This window comes from Ahaetulla prasina, chromosome 6 (assembly GCF_028640845.1).
Source record: "Ahaetulla prasina isolate Xishuangbanna chromosome 6, ASM2864084v1, whole genome shotgun sequence".
NCBI classification, from domain to species: Eukaryota; Metazoa; Chordata; class Lepidosauria; order Squamata; family Colubridae; genus Ahaetulla; species Ahaetulla prasina.
Genome location: NC_080544.1, coordinates 70,460,902 through 70,475,371, shown reverse-complemented (window position 1 = coordinate 70,475,371; position 14,470 = coordinate 70,460,902). Strand labels below are relative to the sequence as shown.

The window sequence follows — 14,470 nt, the reverse complement described above, 5'->3', positions numbered from 1 at the left end:
GGCAAATCATACCATAATCTTCCTCTTCTGCTGCACTTTTTGTTTCTTTTTTCTTTATACCATTAATACCTATGAAGTCATTTGGCTCAACTGTCTCCTTCTAAAATTAATATTCTATTATTTGGATATTTTATCCATATTATTATCCATAATAGACAATTTTCTTTTCAATATTGTAAGATTTTGAATCTTACTCTATTTTCCACTCCATATGAATCTGTTAAATTATTCTTTGTCATGCCTACAAAATTTTACCTGAAATTTGAACTGCTGCAAAAGCTTGCAGAGAACAAGCCATTTGTGATAGTTGCTGTTTGGCATTGCTAAATACTGATGTTTTGAATTGCATTCCTTTTGTCTTGGTCCTCTACATATAGTCACTTGCTTTGTGGGATAGAAAGCTATATAAGTTTGACAAATAAATAAAGTATATATAATTCCTAGATCTGAGAGAGGGAAACTAGCCCAGAGTCACTCATGTGGCTTTCTGCCTAAGGCATAAGTCCAACTCACGGTGTCTCAGTTTCTAGCTTTGTTTGTTAACACCAAACAAAGTAAATTATTGCAGATGTTTTTAAAATTATAAATTGTGGATTGCTCCTAACAGGAGATGAGATTAAAGAGTTTATTTTTTTAATGATGTGGCTTCAATTTTATGCACATGCATGGCGCACCTGCACCTGCAATGGACCTACACTATGTCCATTGAAAGTAATTTCATTAAGGCAATGACAAATAGGAGTAGTTTTAAAACCCACTGTAGTGATCCCACTGCTGTATCTGCCCCTAAGTTAATAATAATAATGTGATGTTAATTGCATACATACAATCTCAGTTGGCTTTTAAGGTTGCATGTTGGAGAACTACAGATGGCTGGAGATGTGCAAGTCTCTGTGTAAAATTTAAATCAAATTTTGCCTAACATGTTTTTCAACACAAATGCCAAATCTGTATTGACTAGAAATGCCCAATCAAATAACCAATATTTCTGTCCTGTTGTTTATTTTCCATTTGACACTTGCACATTTGGTAGAAATTTGTCAAAACACAGAACTAGGTAATCAGACAAACAACCTGACTTGGAAGAGAAGGCAAGGGAAAAAGGTGTGTGTGTGTGTGTGTGTGTGTGTGTGTGTGTGTGTGTGTGTGTGCGTGCATGTGTGTGTACACCAGCATATATCTATATAGATGCATATCTCTGTAAGATTTCTGACTCCTGATCCAACGGTCTATGCTTATAAAGTTGCTCATTTATTCTCAAAGGCAGTTTGGAACTTACAAATAAAATTACTACAAGATTGTACTCTTATGATTTCTCAAACAAATATTTCCGCAACATTCCCTTATGATGGCATGGCTCCAAGTTAAGCCTGCCATTTGTGTTCCTGTCCACCTTCTGTCCTCCCACTGCGTGAACTTGTACATCCCTGTGTTTCCGCTTATTGTGCAGCTTGAAGATGAGAAGAGCAAGCTGGTAGGGAGGAAGCAGGAGCTGGAGCACGAGCAAGTGGTTTGGCGAGAACAGCTCGCACACTTTGAAAAGGAGCAGATGCACATGAGGGCAGAGAAACAAGAGTTGGAGCAGAATTGCCAAGCCTCCGAAGAGAAAGGGGAGATGCTGGAAGGAGAAATAGCCTTACTGAGAAGGGAAAGAGTCCAGTTACAGGACCAGATGATGCAGGTATGAAAATAAGAGGAGGCCTTTTATCACGGCAAAATACAGTATGTACATAGGAATCAACTTGGATCAACTTGGTTGTTCTGATTCAGACTTTTGCATTTAGCTGGATAACTGGAAGAGCTTGGTAAACAACTAGACATAGCCAAAAGAAAATGAATTTATGCAAATCACCCCAAAATATTGTAGTTTTGGTTTTCTTGATTGCTAGCATTATGGGGAGAGTAAGTTAATCTATAACTGCATCCTTACCATCAAGGACACTTTTTACCCTCTCTTTATATATCCTAGCATGTTAGATATATGGAATAGTATTGGGATACATGGATTGTTATGTGATAAGGATCTGAATAGATCTCTGCAAAGGCTCTAAATTTTAAGATATAAAGGATTCATCTTAGTAATAATTTCTGTGAAGGAATCCAGAAGTTTTTGTAGAAGTTTTGTAGAAGACTTGCATTCAAAGTTATAGCACAATGAACACCAGAGTGAAAAAAGATTATTTTTAGAAAAATGTAATGGATCATTTTAGTAATTGCATTTATATCCTTTTTTCTTTAGAAATTTTGCCTTTTTAATGAGTTCTTCAGCTTCTGCTACTAGTATCTCTCTCTCTCTGATACATGTTTTTGTCTATATTCTACCAGCTGAATAGCCAGAAACAAACTCTAGGTGAGCAACTGGCCCAGAGCCACAAAGAGATTGAAATGCAGACTGATTCACTCATCCGTGTGCTACAAGAGAAGGAAGAGATAGCTAAGGAAAAGGCACAGCTGGCTGTGGAGCTCACTGCAATGCAGAGGCAGAAGAAGTTGTTAACAGAGGAGACAGGCTCTCTCAGGTAATGATTATCTCTGATGAAACAACAGTACATAAAGCAGCACAGTCAGTGACCTGCATACATGCAAGCAAATTCTGAATGAACATTAGGAAAAAAATCTTAACAGTAAAAACAGTTGTATATTGGAATCAATTACCGAGGGGAGTGGAAGTCTTCCTTTTAATGAATATATTCAAGCAGAGCAGCCATTTATCAGGAATACTTTAATTTGGATCTAAATCACTCCTTTTAATTCAATAATTTGATGATTCCCTAAAAGTCAGATTGTGGATTAATTTGAAGCTTAAGTTAATTTAATGATTCAGTTATGACTGTCCTCACATGAGATTTTATGTTGCTCTCAGGTAAGATTTGATGTATAGTTGCTTAAACATACGAACTTTCAAACTTAAAACAGGGATGAAATGTTCACATGAAGGTAGGCTATGGAGAAGTGCCTCATAATATATTAAATGAGACAGCAAAGATGAAGATTTTTTCCCCAGTTTCTTGTAAATGTATTCTATCAAATCTATGTTTATATTGAATCCATTCCTAATTCATATATATTCATTATTTTACCAATTGCCTGAGGAGCCAATTAAAATAAAGTTTCATGGTTTCATCACCACACAGAAAATTAATACAGTGATGCTTTCCTGGTCTAAATTGGATAGTTTTACTTTTGTTGCATACTCTTTCAATTTGGAATAAGCTACTTGTCTCCCAAGAGCATCCAAATCTTTAAAGGACACTGTTGTCCTGGCAAATGAATTATTTACTAATTGTTGGCTTTAACTAAGTAAGAACTTTTTGGTTCTTACTTGACCAACAGAAGAAGAGATTGGACAACCATTTGTCTGAAATGGTATAGGGTTTCCTGCTTGAGCAGGGAGTTGGACTAGAAGGCCTCCAAGGTCCCTTTCAACTCTGATATTCTATTATTCTTTTAATATGTACTTCTCCATGGCTTATCTCTGCAATTGTCCGATTTGCTGTTTCCATTCTTCTTCTTTTTTCATCTTCTTGGCTCTGCCTTGCTGCTTCTGATTCTCCGCATTCCACAGAAACATGTTTGCTTTGTATAGTAATAATTATAGTAATGTCTCTAGTTTTCCTTGCTTTAGCTGCCCCAGTGTGATGAATGGGTCAGTTGGGACTAAAAATTCAATTATGGAAGAGCATAGGAGAACTTTTAGTTCAAAGTAAGATCTATACACAAATGCAGCTGTGCTCAAGACCTACTTCAGGATAATCATTAGTTCCTAAACAGACATTGCTTTAATAGATTGACTCATCCAGTTCCTCCTGTTGCAAAACATGGTTTCTCAATACTTTCTAAACTATAGTGTCCCAAGTCAGAGATTTATTCTTGATCCCAATGAAGTGATGCCAGCACTGTAAATTATCATAAAACAGTGCTTGGAAATTTCTCATCTCTGTTCATGTCTTATCTGTCACTGTTATCACATAGCTCCTATAAATCCATTTCTAAAATCTTAGTGAAATAATGTTTAGTTCTATATTGATTAATATGTTTGTAGTGATTGAAAAACTAAAGAAATCTGAATAAACATGATAGTTTTCAACTTTTTCCTCATTACACGACTTATGTTTTAGTTTATAATTATTTTAGCAGATAATGTATCTAGTCAACCTTGTCAAGTACTAAACATCTTTTGGTTTAGATGCTAAGAAAGGTCAGGGCAGGTTAGTATTTAGATGAGAGAACATCAGAGAAGCCCAGGACTGTAGGGAACTATAAACTGGGAAGAAAAAATTCTTGAAAGCAAGCGATGGCAAATGTACTACTGCTAAGAAGTACTGCAGGATACACCCATGCAATTATAGAATTGCGTTCAATTTGTGGGTGACTTTATCTTTGCATTGATATCCTGCATCTTCAAAAATAAAAAATAATGTTTATGGTTCTCACAGTTATCTTTTCCCACAAATACAATGGAGAAATTTTGCCTTCTGGATTTCACATGAATGAGGTCAGCCCTGTGCTAGGTGGTATTATCAGTGGCAACAAGCTGTCTGTACAAGTAGCCCTCAATTTATAACCACAAGCTGGCTGGGAAGGTTACAAATAATGTTCACATGATTCTGGGACAATGAAAGTATCATAAATACATGCCAGTTGCCAAGCCCCCAAATTTTTATTACATAACTATGGGGATACTGCAACGATCATAAGTGTGAAAAACGGTCATAAGTCACTTTTTTCAGGGTTGTTATAACTTCAAACAGTTGCTAAACAAATTGTTGTAAATTGAGGACTACTTGTAAATACTAGCTATGATTTTAAAATCATTGCTTTGTGGGTGTCTACAGATTCAAGGTGAAGACAGCCTAATTGATTGGCACTGATCATATCCTAATGTGCTTTTAGAACGGAGAAGGAATCCCTGGAAACCAGCCTTTTTGAGGCACAAGAGCGGGCAGCTCAACTTGAGGCCCGCAAGGAACAATTAGAAGGAGAAAATCAAGGCATTGATCTTTCCAGAAAGGCAATTCAAGGTACAGTATGCACAATCTGATCAACAATTCATTTAGATTAAAAAATTCAGTAAGTCTGAGTTTTTCACTAAGTTTATTTATTTTATATGGTTTACCAGAATATAGCATTAGCTGTTGTTTTTATTTTTGGTACTCATGCTGCTGCTGCTTCCTGGGAGGTCCTTGGAAGGTCCAGCAACCAGAATATCTAGACTATTTAGCCACAACAAAGTCACATTGCCTGGGGTGCACCACAAGAAGGCTGCATTGCACCCATTTTCACAGAGTGACAATATTTCATACGAGGGAATTTTTTTATCCAATTCTGGGTATTTTAGCTGGGTATTTTAAGTCCACCTTTTAAAAAACTTTTGTGCTAAGATTATGCCTAACACAGGTTGGTTGTTAGCATTCTCATAAAAACTAGTGAAAACACAAAAAATAGGGAGCAGAAATAAATAAACATTTTCATGCTAGAACCATATGCAAAATGAAATCATCAAGAAGCTGTTTTGATACCAAAGCTTTTACACTGTTTATCAGTTGGATTTAGGAGTGAACAGTTAGATGAGTTGTGAGATGTTGTATCCAAATGTTGCAGCGACATCACAGCACAGATTCATTTTCAAATGTTAATTTTTTCACAGGTATTATTACCAAGCCATGTGTCTAGATTTCAGTAAACTGGTTTTCCAGGTGAAGTTCTTCTGCTACCACATCACACTGCTAATTCATATTCAGTCTGCAATTAATTACTAGTTGTTCTGGTGCTTCTTAATTAGCAGTCACATTATTTGAACAGAAGGCTCAATTTCTTAAAGTAGCTTTTTTTCTAAATGGTGTTGGAAAATCTATAATCAAACTCGCATTTAATATATTTTCCAGGTGCAGTGCCAATTTCATTATTCATTTTGATCAAAAGCAAAGATAATGTTCCAAGAAACAGGACAAATACTTAACAGTCTTTAATAATTAATAAGATTTTTATGGTTAATTTTTCTCAGAACATCAGATTCTGCAACATTAGAAAATCAGTTTTGCTGTAGCAGGATATTGAAAAACTAAAGTACATCTTCCTTTTGGATCACCTAATATGGTTGAAAAACACAGCAACTCAAGTGTCTTGAAGAAATGAAGAATTTTTAATAACAGATTATTCTAGTCACATCTGATCTCCAGATTGTACCTGTCAACAGATTACTTTTTGGACAGCAGTGTTGCATGTTCAAATATGCAAGGCTTGCTTATGTTACAATGTTGTCTATCTGCTCCAGATTATAAATTTATTTATTTATTTATTTATTTGTGTGTGTGTGTGTGTGTGTGTGTGTGTATACACATATACATATATATGTAGGTCTTAGTGCATTCGTTTTTTTTCCCCGTGTAAGATTGAGAGTATCTTGGCGACGTTTCGACGAGGTCTCACTCATCATATTCAGGCTGGTGCTTACGGCTTTGTGCTTGTGCGAGCAAAGCATCGTCGAAACGTCACCAAAATACTCTCAACCTTACACAGGAAAAGACCCGAATATGCCAAGACCTACATACCTATACCCATGAAAAACCTACATATATATGTAGGTCTTTGGTTATTTTGGTTTTCTCTGACATAAAATTGACTTTAAAAATACCAGAACTATCATAAAAACTGAACACTTTAACAACAGACTAATCAGAGAAGCCATCGAGATAGAAAAATGCCCACACAGCATGAATAAATGAGATGATACCTCCCGCCTACCAGCCATTTGGAAACCCTCCCTTATTGACAAATGAGTCCCTAACATGAAGAATGACGCAAGACCCACACTCACGAGTTCCACACAGCATGTCACCACCACACATCCACGTGGAAAGCAGACTCAAACCCACACCGATGATGAAGCACGACCACGGACCAGAAGCCAGACTGCAGCTGCATCACTAGCCATTTCAAACCCCTCGAATCCATACCTGCAGCAGACTGACACCCACCATGAAGATGTAGCATGACCACGAACGCGAAGCAAAACAACAGCAATGCAGCTCACCAACTCAAATCCCCCTGTAACTGAGACTAACCTGAGCACAACCAAGCCCCCCCCACCCTCAAATAGAACACACCTCCATCCAATCAGAGCACAGCCAACTCCACCATCCAATCAGAGCACAGCCAAACCCCCAACCAATCAGAACATACCTCCACCCAATCAGAACACAGCTAAGCTCCCAACCAATCAGTTCAAACCCACACTAGCAGTTAAAAGGAAGAAACAGCTGCAATCACACATTGCTCCTAGAAGCATGAAGCTGTAAACACCAGCCTGAAGATGACGAATGAGACTTCGTCGAAACGTCACCAAGACACTTCCAATTTTACGCGGGAGAAAACCCAAATAACCAAAGACCTACATACAAACACCCGTGAAAACCTCAGAAAACAAATATAGATAGGGAAGTAGATGGTTTTTTTTCTTTTGTGCTTTGTATCTGTTACTCGTTCTTTTTTTTTTATAAAAAAAATTTATTTCCATTTTCCAACATCATATTTATGTACAATCTGTTATTCATCATTAATCATTAATTTTTATTTATTGCTGATTCGGGCCTGCCTGACTGCCACTTCCTTTCTTCACAACCTCCCTCTACCCTCTACTACTTTCCCCTTCCTTCATCTCCTTCACTTTACTACTTCCTCTCCTCCTTCTCCACTCCTCCCTTCTTCCACCCTTTCTAACCTTCTTATTCCCCACCTCCTTCTCAACTCTTTCCTACCTACTTTCTTCCCTCCTTCTATCCTCTCTCCCTTTCTTTCTGAAATGGCAGTCAAGTAGCCCCAATATTATTTCAAATTTTAATTTCATATCTTCAATCATTATTGTGCATTACTAACCAATCCATGTATCATTTCCCCCCCTCTTTCCCCATCCCCCTCCCCCCTCTCCCCCCCGGCGGACTTCCTAGAGCAATTACCGGGTATTATAATTTATTTATTTATTTATTTATCGTATTTGTATACTGCCCTATCTCCCTAGGGACTCAGGGCGGTTCACAGGCAAATAAAAAGGTACATATAAATACAGAATAAAATATCAATTAAAAAACTTATTCTACACAGCCAAATAATTAAAAAAGAACAATATAAATAATAAAACCCATTAAAACCCGTATAAATTTAAAATCTAATCCAGTCCTGCGCAGATGAATAGATATGTTTTAAGCTCGCGGCGGAAGGTTCGGAGGTCCGGAAGTTGACGAAGTCCTGGGGGGAGTTCGTTCCAGAGGGTGGGAGCCCCCACAGAGAAGGCCCTTCCCCTGGGTGTCGCCAAATGACACTGTCTAGCAGACGGCACCCTGAGGAGTCCCTCTCTGTGAGAGCGCACGGGTCGGTGAGAGGTATTCGGTAGCAGCAGGCGGTCCCGTAAATAGCCCGGCCCTATGCCATGGAGCGCTTTAAAGATAGTTACCAGAACCTTGAAGCGCACCCGGAAGGCCACAGGTAGCCAGTGCAGTCTGCGCAGGAGAGGTGTCACATGGGAGCCACGAGGGGCTCCCTCTATCACCCGCGCAGCCGCACTCTGAACTAACTGAAGCCTTCGGGTGCCCTTCAAGGGGAGCCCCATGTAGAGAGCATTGCAGTAATCCAGACGAGACGTCACGAGGGCATGAGTGACCGTGCATAGGGCATCCCGGTCTAGAAAGGGGCGCAACTGGCGCACCAGGCGAACCTGGTAAAAAGCTCTCCTGGAGACGGCCGTCAAATGATCTTCAAAAGACAGCCGTTCATCCAGGAGGATGCCCAAGTTGCGCACCCTCTCCATCGGGGCCAATGACTCGCCCCCAACAGTCAGCCGCGGACTCAGCTGACTGTACCGGGATGCCGGCATCCACAGCCACTCTGTCTTGGAGGGATTGAGCTTGAGCCTGTTTCTTCCCATCCAGATCCGTACGGCTTCCAGACACCGGGACAGCACTTCGATAGCTTCGTTGGGGTGGCCCGGTGTGGAAAAGTACAGCTGAGTGTAATCAGCGTACAGCTGGTACCTCACACCAAAGCCACTGATGATCTCACCCAACGGATAATCAACAATCACAAGCTAAAATATACAAAATATACATAAACTCCCACCCCTCTCTAAAACTTTAAATCCCCTTACAATAATAATAAAGAGATAAGAAGGAGTAATAAAAAGAAAAAAGAAAGAAAAGGAACAATACCAATACAATCTTCCCTTCATATATTACAGCCCATTTTTAAAATTAGTCCATCTTCTCAAATTCAAATTTTCTCCACTTGTATATTCCTTCAAATTTCATAAGTCCATTTCTTAAATTACAGTCCATCTTCTCGAGCTCAAATTTTCATCACTTATATATTTCTTCAATTGTCATAACATTTAATGTCCAATCTTCCAATATTACTCCATCAGTCAAATATCATTACGAATAAAGTCTCTCAGATACGATATTTCCAACTTAACTTCATAACTTTTGCTGTCTATAAACTTATATCCAAAGCGTATCACTTAAAACGAATAATCATTTAAGTTACATCCAAAATATAACAGTAAACAATTAACATCATTACATCCACAACATTATCTTAATTCATAATTTTTTCTTTCCATCCTTCAAAATTAAATAGTATCATCTCATAGGTTTATACCTTACAAATAACAAATAACAAAAATCCTATAATTTATATCCTAAACAAATCAATTCTAGAAATTAGCCATAATCATCATATTCACATCTTAAACATTCTTCCCCTCTTCTATTCTATTTTCCATCATCTCCAGTTAACTTAGCATCTAACAACAAAGAATTCCCACTCATTAAAACATTAATATAGAAATGTCTTGCTTTCATAACTGTACTAAGAAAATACTTTCTACCTTTAAAATTCACTGACAAACCCATTGGAACTTCCCATCTAAAATATATCTGATGTTTCTTAAACTCATCCACTAAAAAAACAAATTCTCTTCTCTTTCTTAACATTTTAGGAGGAATTATTATATCTTGTCCCAATATTTGAAATTTATTTTTATAAAAGGCTTGCAAGTTTTCATACCTAACCTTTTTAGTTGTAAAATAAATAACCACATCCCCCGGTAATCTATTTTGTCTTGCCCACCAAGAATTAACACAATAAATTCTTTCAATATTAATCTCAAAGTCTTCTGGCTCCATACCATTTATCTGAGCAAAAGCTTGCGTAAAAATCTCTTTTAAATTTTCCTTCCTACTTTCCTTCAACCCCTTCACCCTTATGGCATATTCCATTAATCTATATTGTAATATTACACTTTCTTCATCTGCCCTATCTATCTAACCTGTATATGTTCCATCTAATTATCTAAGTTCCAATTGTTTTGATTCTTTTGAATTTCCTCTATTTTCCTTTGCAACTCTAAATTAACTTTATTAAAAGTTCTTCCAAACTATCCTCCGTCTGAATACAAGACCTTAATATTTGCGAAATTGCATCCGTTACCATTTTCATTTCCCTCTTCTGCTCTTCCACCACTTCCTTAAAATCCAACATCTCTTTCTCTATTTCATCAAATTTTTGATCTATTTCTGAAAGATGAGTCTCCAGAAACTCCTGTAAAAAATTTCTTAATTCCTCTTTATTGTCTTCTTTTAATTTTCGTATCTGAAGTTTCAAAGTTTTTGGTGGCTTTTGGTACTATTTGCTTAAAAGCCATTTTTAAAATATATAACCTACCCAGTAACAGGGGACAAAAAGGGGTTAAAAAGGAAAGATTCAAAAAACTTTTCTTCTAAATCACTATAATCCCAAAGAAAGAAAAGGAACAATACCAATACAATCTTCCCTTCATATATTACAGCCCATTTTTAAAATTAGTCCATCTTCTCAAATTCAAATTTTCTCCACTTGTATATTCCTTCAAATTTCATAAGTCCATTTCTTAAATTACAGTCCATCTTCTCGAGCTCAAATTTTCATCACTTATATATTTCTTCAATTGTCATAACATTTAATGTCCAATCTTCCAATATTACTCCATCAGTCAAATATCATTACGAATAAAGTCTCTCAGATACGATATTTCCAACTTAACTTCATAACTTTTGCTGTCTATAAACTTATATCCAAAGCGTATCACTTAAAACGAATAATCATTTAAGTTACATCCAAAATATAACAGTAAACAATTAACATCATTACATCCACAACATTATCTTAATTCATAATTTTTTCTTTCCATCCTTCAAAATTAAATAGTATCATCTCATAGGTTTATACCTTACAAATAACAAATAACAAAAATCCTATAATTTATATCCTAAACAAATCAATTCTAGAAATTAGCCATAATCATCATATTCACATCTTAAACATTCTTCCCCTCTTCTATTCTATTTTCCATCATTTCCAAACCAGTTAACTTAGCATCTAACAACAAAGAATTCCCACTCATTAAAACATTAATATAGAAATGTCTTGCTTTCATAACTGTACTAAGAAAATACTTTCTACCTTTAAAATTCACTGACAAACCCATTGGAACTTCCCATCTAAAATATATCTGATGTTTCTTAAACTCATCCACTAAAAAAACAAATTCTCTTCTCTTTCTTAACATTTTAGGAGGAATTATTATATCTTGTCCCAATATTTGAAATTTATTTTTATAAAAGGCTTGCAAGATTTCATACCTAACCTTTTTAGTTGTAAAATAAATAACCACATCCCTCGGTAATCTAGTTTGTCTTGCCCACCAAGAATTAACACGATAAATTCTTTCAATATTAATCTCAAAGTCTTCTGGCTCCACACCCTTTATCTGACCAAAAACTTGCATAAAAATCTCTTTTAAATTTTCCTTCCTACTTTCCTTCAACCCCCTCACCCTTATGGCATATTCCATTAATCTATATTGTAATATTACTCTTTCTTCATCTGCCCTATCTACCTTAGCCTGTATATCTTCCATCTTATTATCTAAGTTCCAATTGTTTTGATTCTTTTGAATTTCCTCTATTTTCCTTTGCAACTCTAAATTAACTTTATTAAGTTCTTCCAAACTATCCTCCATCTGAATACAAGACCTTAATATTTGCGAAATTGCATCCTTTACCATTTTCATTTCCCTCTTCTGCTTTTCCACCACTTCTTTAAAATTCAACATCTCTTTCTCTATTTCATCAAATTTTTGATCTATTTCTGAAAGATGAGTCTCCAGAAACTCCTGTAAAAAATTTCTTAATTCCTCTTTATTGTCTTCTTTTAATTTTCGTATCTGAAGTTTCAAAGTTTTTGGTGACTTTTGGTACTATTTGCTTAAAAGCCATTTTTAAAATATATAACCTACCCAGTAACAGGGGACAAAAAGGGGTTAAAAAGGAAAGATTCAAAAAACTTTTCTTCTAAATCACTATAATCCCAAAGAAGAAGAAAAAATATAAATCATAAAATTCTTATTTCTTCCATTTAGTCAGTATCTTCTTGTATATCTCCTGGTTCCACACTGGCTATTCATAAGCATTTCCTTAGCTTTCGTTTCCAATACACAAATCACCGTTTGCTTGCATTCCACAAAACGCCATTTGCTTTCTTCTCTCCTATCTTCGCAACAAATGTATCCTCTATTAGGGGCTTGTAATCTTCTTGCAAACAAATGCTAGAACTCCAGTTTCTGCTCTATCCACGTTACAATCCATCACAAATCCATTTCTGCCGCGGAGATTGGATGCTACATTTTTTTCTGCCAAAAGGTAGATGCCCTCCAAGTCCGGAGCGTCTTTCAGGCTATAGAAGGAGCACTCCCCTCAAGCCTCCAGAAACTTTTCTGGGGCTTCTCCAGGTGGCTCAACTTCAGCCCGAATGCTCATCTCTCCCTCTTTGCCCGAGGGGGAGATTTTCAAGCCGCCGGACAGCTGATTTGCGCTGTCCTGGCGGCTCTACGGACTACGGGATTAGCGGTCTAAAAAAGACCGCCATCAACAAAGTGGAGCCAAGCAGAAGTCCTGTTACTCGTTCTTTTATTGGTTTTTATTTTCAACATTTATTGAAATTAACATTATATTTTTTTAAAAAAATCGATGAGGTATATTTTAATCCCAGAGAGACTTTATGCTCCATTCTGAATAACAGTTCTTTTGAAATATCAACTTCTGGAAAGCAAAAAATGGCTTTGACCCTTATATGCATGTTTCTGGGGCTCTTGAATGCATTTGGTAGTACACTCTACGACACATAATGCTGAATTGGATTGACCACTAGCCTGATCTAGAAAAACTGGGCTTATTTGTTGTTTTCTCTATTTTATTCTGACTTTCTGGCAGTTTTAGCAAGTTGGTTATCAGTGACTACAACCAAATTCAAAAGCAGATACACAAAACACATCAGAGCAAACTATGTTTAAAAATGATATTAATAAAGAATAATTAGAGGACGGAATTATTATTTTTTGGAGGAATAGTACCACTGAATTAAAAGACAGTGGTGAAGCCTGATATGATTGAAATCTTTTTCAACACTATGTGTACTGGAGAATACCTAAAAATCTCCTCTGAATAGTTTATTTTCTTTCCCAGCGGAATTAGGAAAGGTTCGGCAAGAACTTGAGCATCAAGAGAGTACCCTAAGAAAAGAGATAGAGACGTTGAAGCACCAATTGACTCAAACAGAAGAAGAGTGTCAGCTGTCTATGAAACATCAAAAGCAAGCTTTTGAAGAGGACCTTGGGACCCTTAGAAAAGAGAAGGTCAGTGATGCAGGTCCAAGAAGTGAATAGTCCTAGATCAATTTGTAGTGATTGGTATCAAATAGCCCCTGCCTCCCTAAACTAAAATCAGTTCTAATATATCGTATCAAGTTCCATAGCTGATAGCGGTGTTTGGAGTAAAAGCAACAAACCAACATGTGGCAAAAATTAATGTATTTATAAGAGTACATTTGCTTCAGTACTATAATTTAAATAATAATATATTTTTTGAGATTTTTCAACTAAGTTTACGTGTATACCTACTATGAGATCATGCCCCTTGCTAGGATTGATACATACTCATTATGAGAATACTGATCATCTCAAACTTTCTGGGAGAGAGTAGTACCGTGTTTCCCAAAAAATAGGACATGTCCGGAAAATAAAGTCAAGACTGAATAAATCCTAGTGACAGAGTGGGCGTGGCCAGCATAGGAGGCATGCTTCCCTTCCCCGGTCACTTCTGGTTTCTCGGTCCCTTAAACTGATCAGCTGAGCGGCTCAGGCTGCCATTCACAGCTGATTTGCGGGTGCTGCTTTGGCTGGCACCTCCAGCAAGTGCTGCCACTTTTGCCACTTCTGCAACAGGAGGCCAAGCGATGCACCCCATGTGCCTAGTGCCAGCTTTCCAAAGGGTACCGCAGCAACAACTATCCACAATTTTTTTACCCTTATTTTGTCCCAACCATCCTGGGCCACGTGGGTTGGAAATAAGGCTGCTACCCTTCAGAAGGCTGGCGCGAGGTGCAA

The 14,470-nt window shown here is 37.0% G+C and overlaps 1 protein-coding gene across 1 annotated transcript in view; it reads left to right on the top strand.

Annotated features, from left to right (window-relative positions):
• CROCC2 (ciliary rootlet coiled-coil, rootletin family member 2) overlaps positions 1 to 14,470 on the top strand; it is a 114,087-nt gene that overhangs the window by 48,679 nt on the left and 50,938 nt on the right. The window contains exons 17-20 of the mRNA XM_058187539.1: positions 1,451 to 1,681; positions 2,326 to 2,519; positions 4,894 to 5,021; positions 13,551 to 13,720. Of these exons, the coding sequence (XP_058043522.1) occupies positions 1,451 to 1,681; positions 2,326 to 2,519; positions 4,894 to 5,021; positions 13,551 to 13,720 (723 nt within the window). The remainder of the gene's footprint in view (positions 1 to 1,450; positions 1,682 to 2,325; positions 2,520 to 4,893; positions 5,022 to 13,550; positions 13,721 to 14,470) is intronic.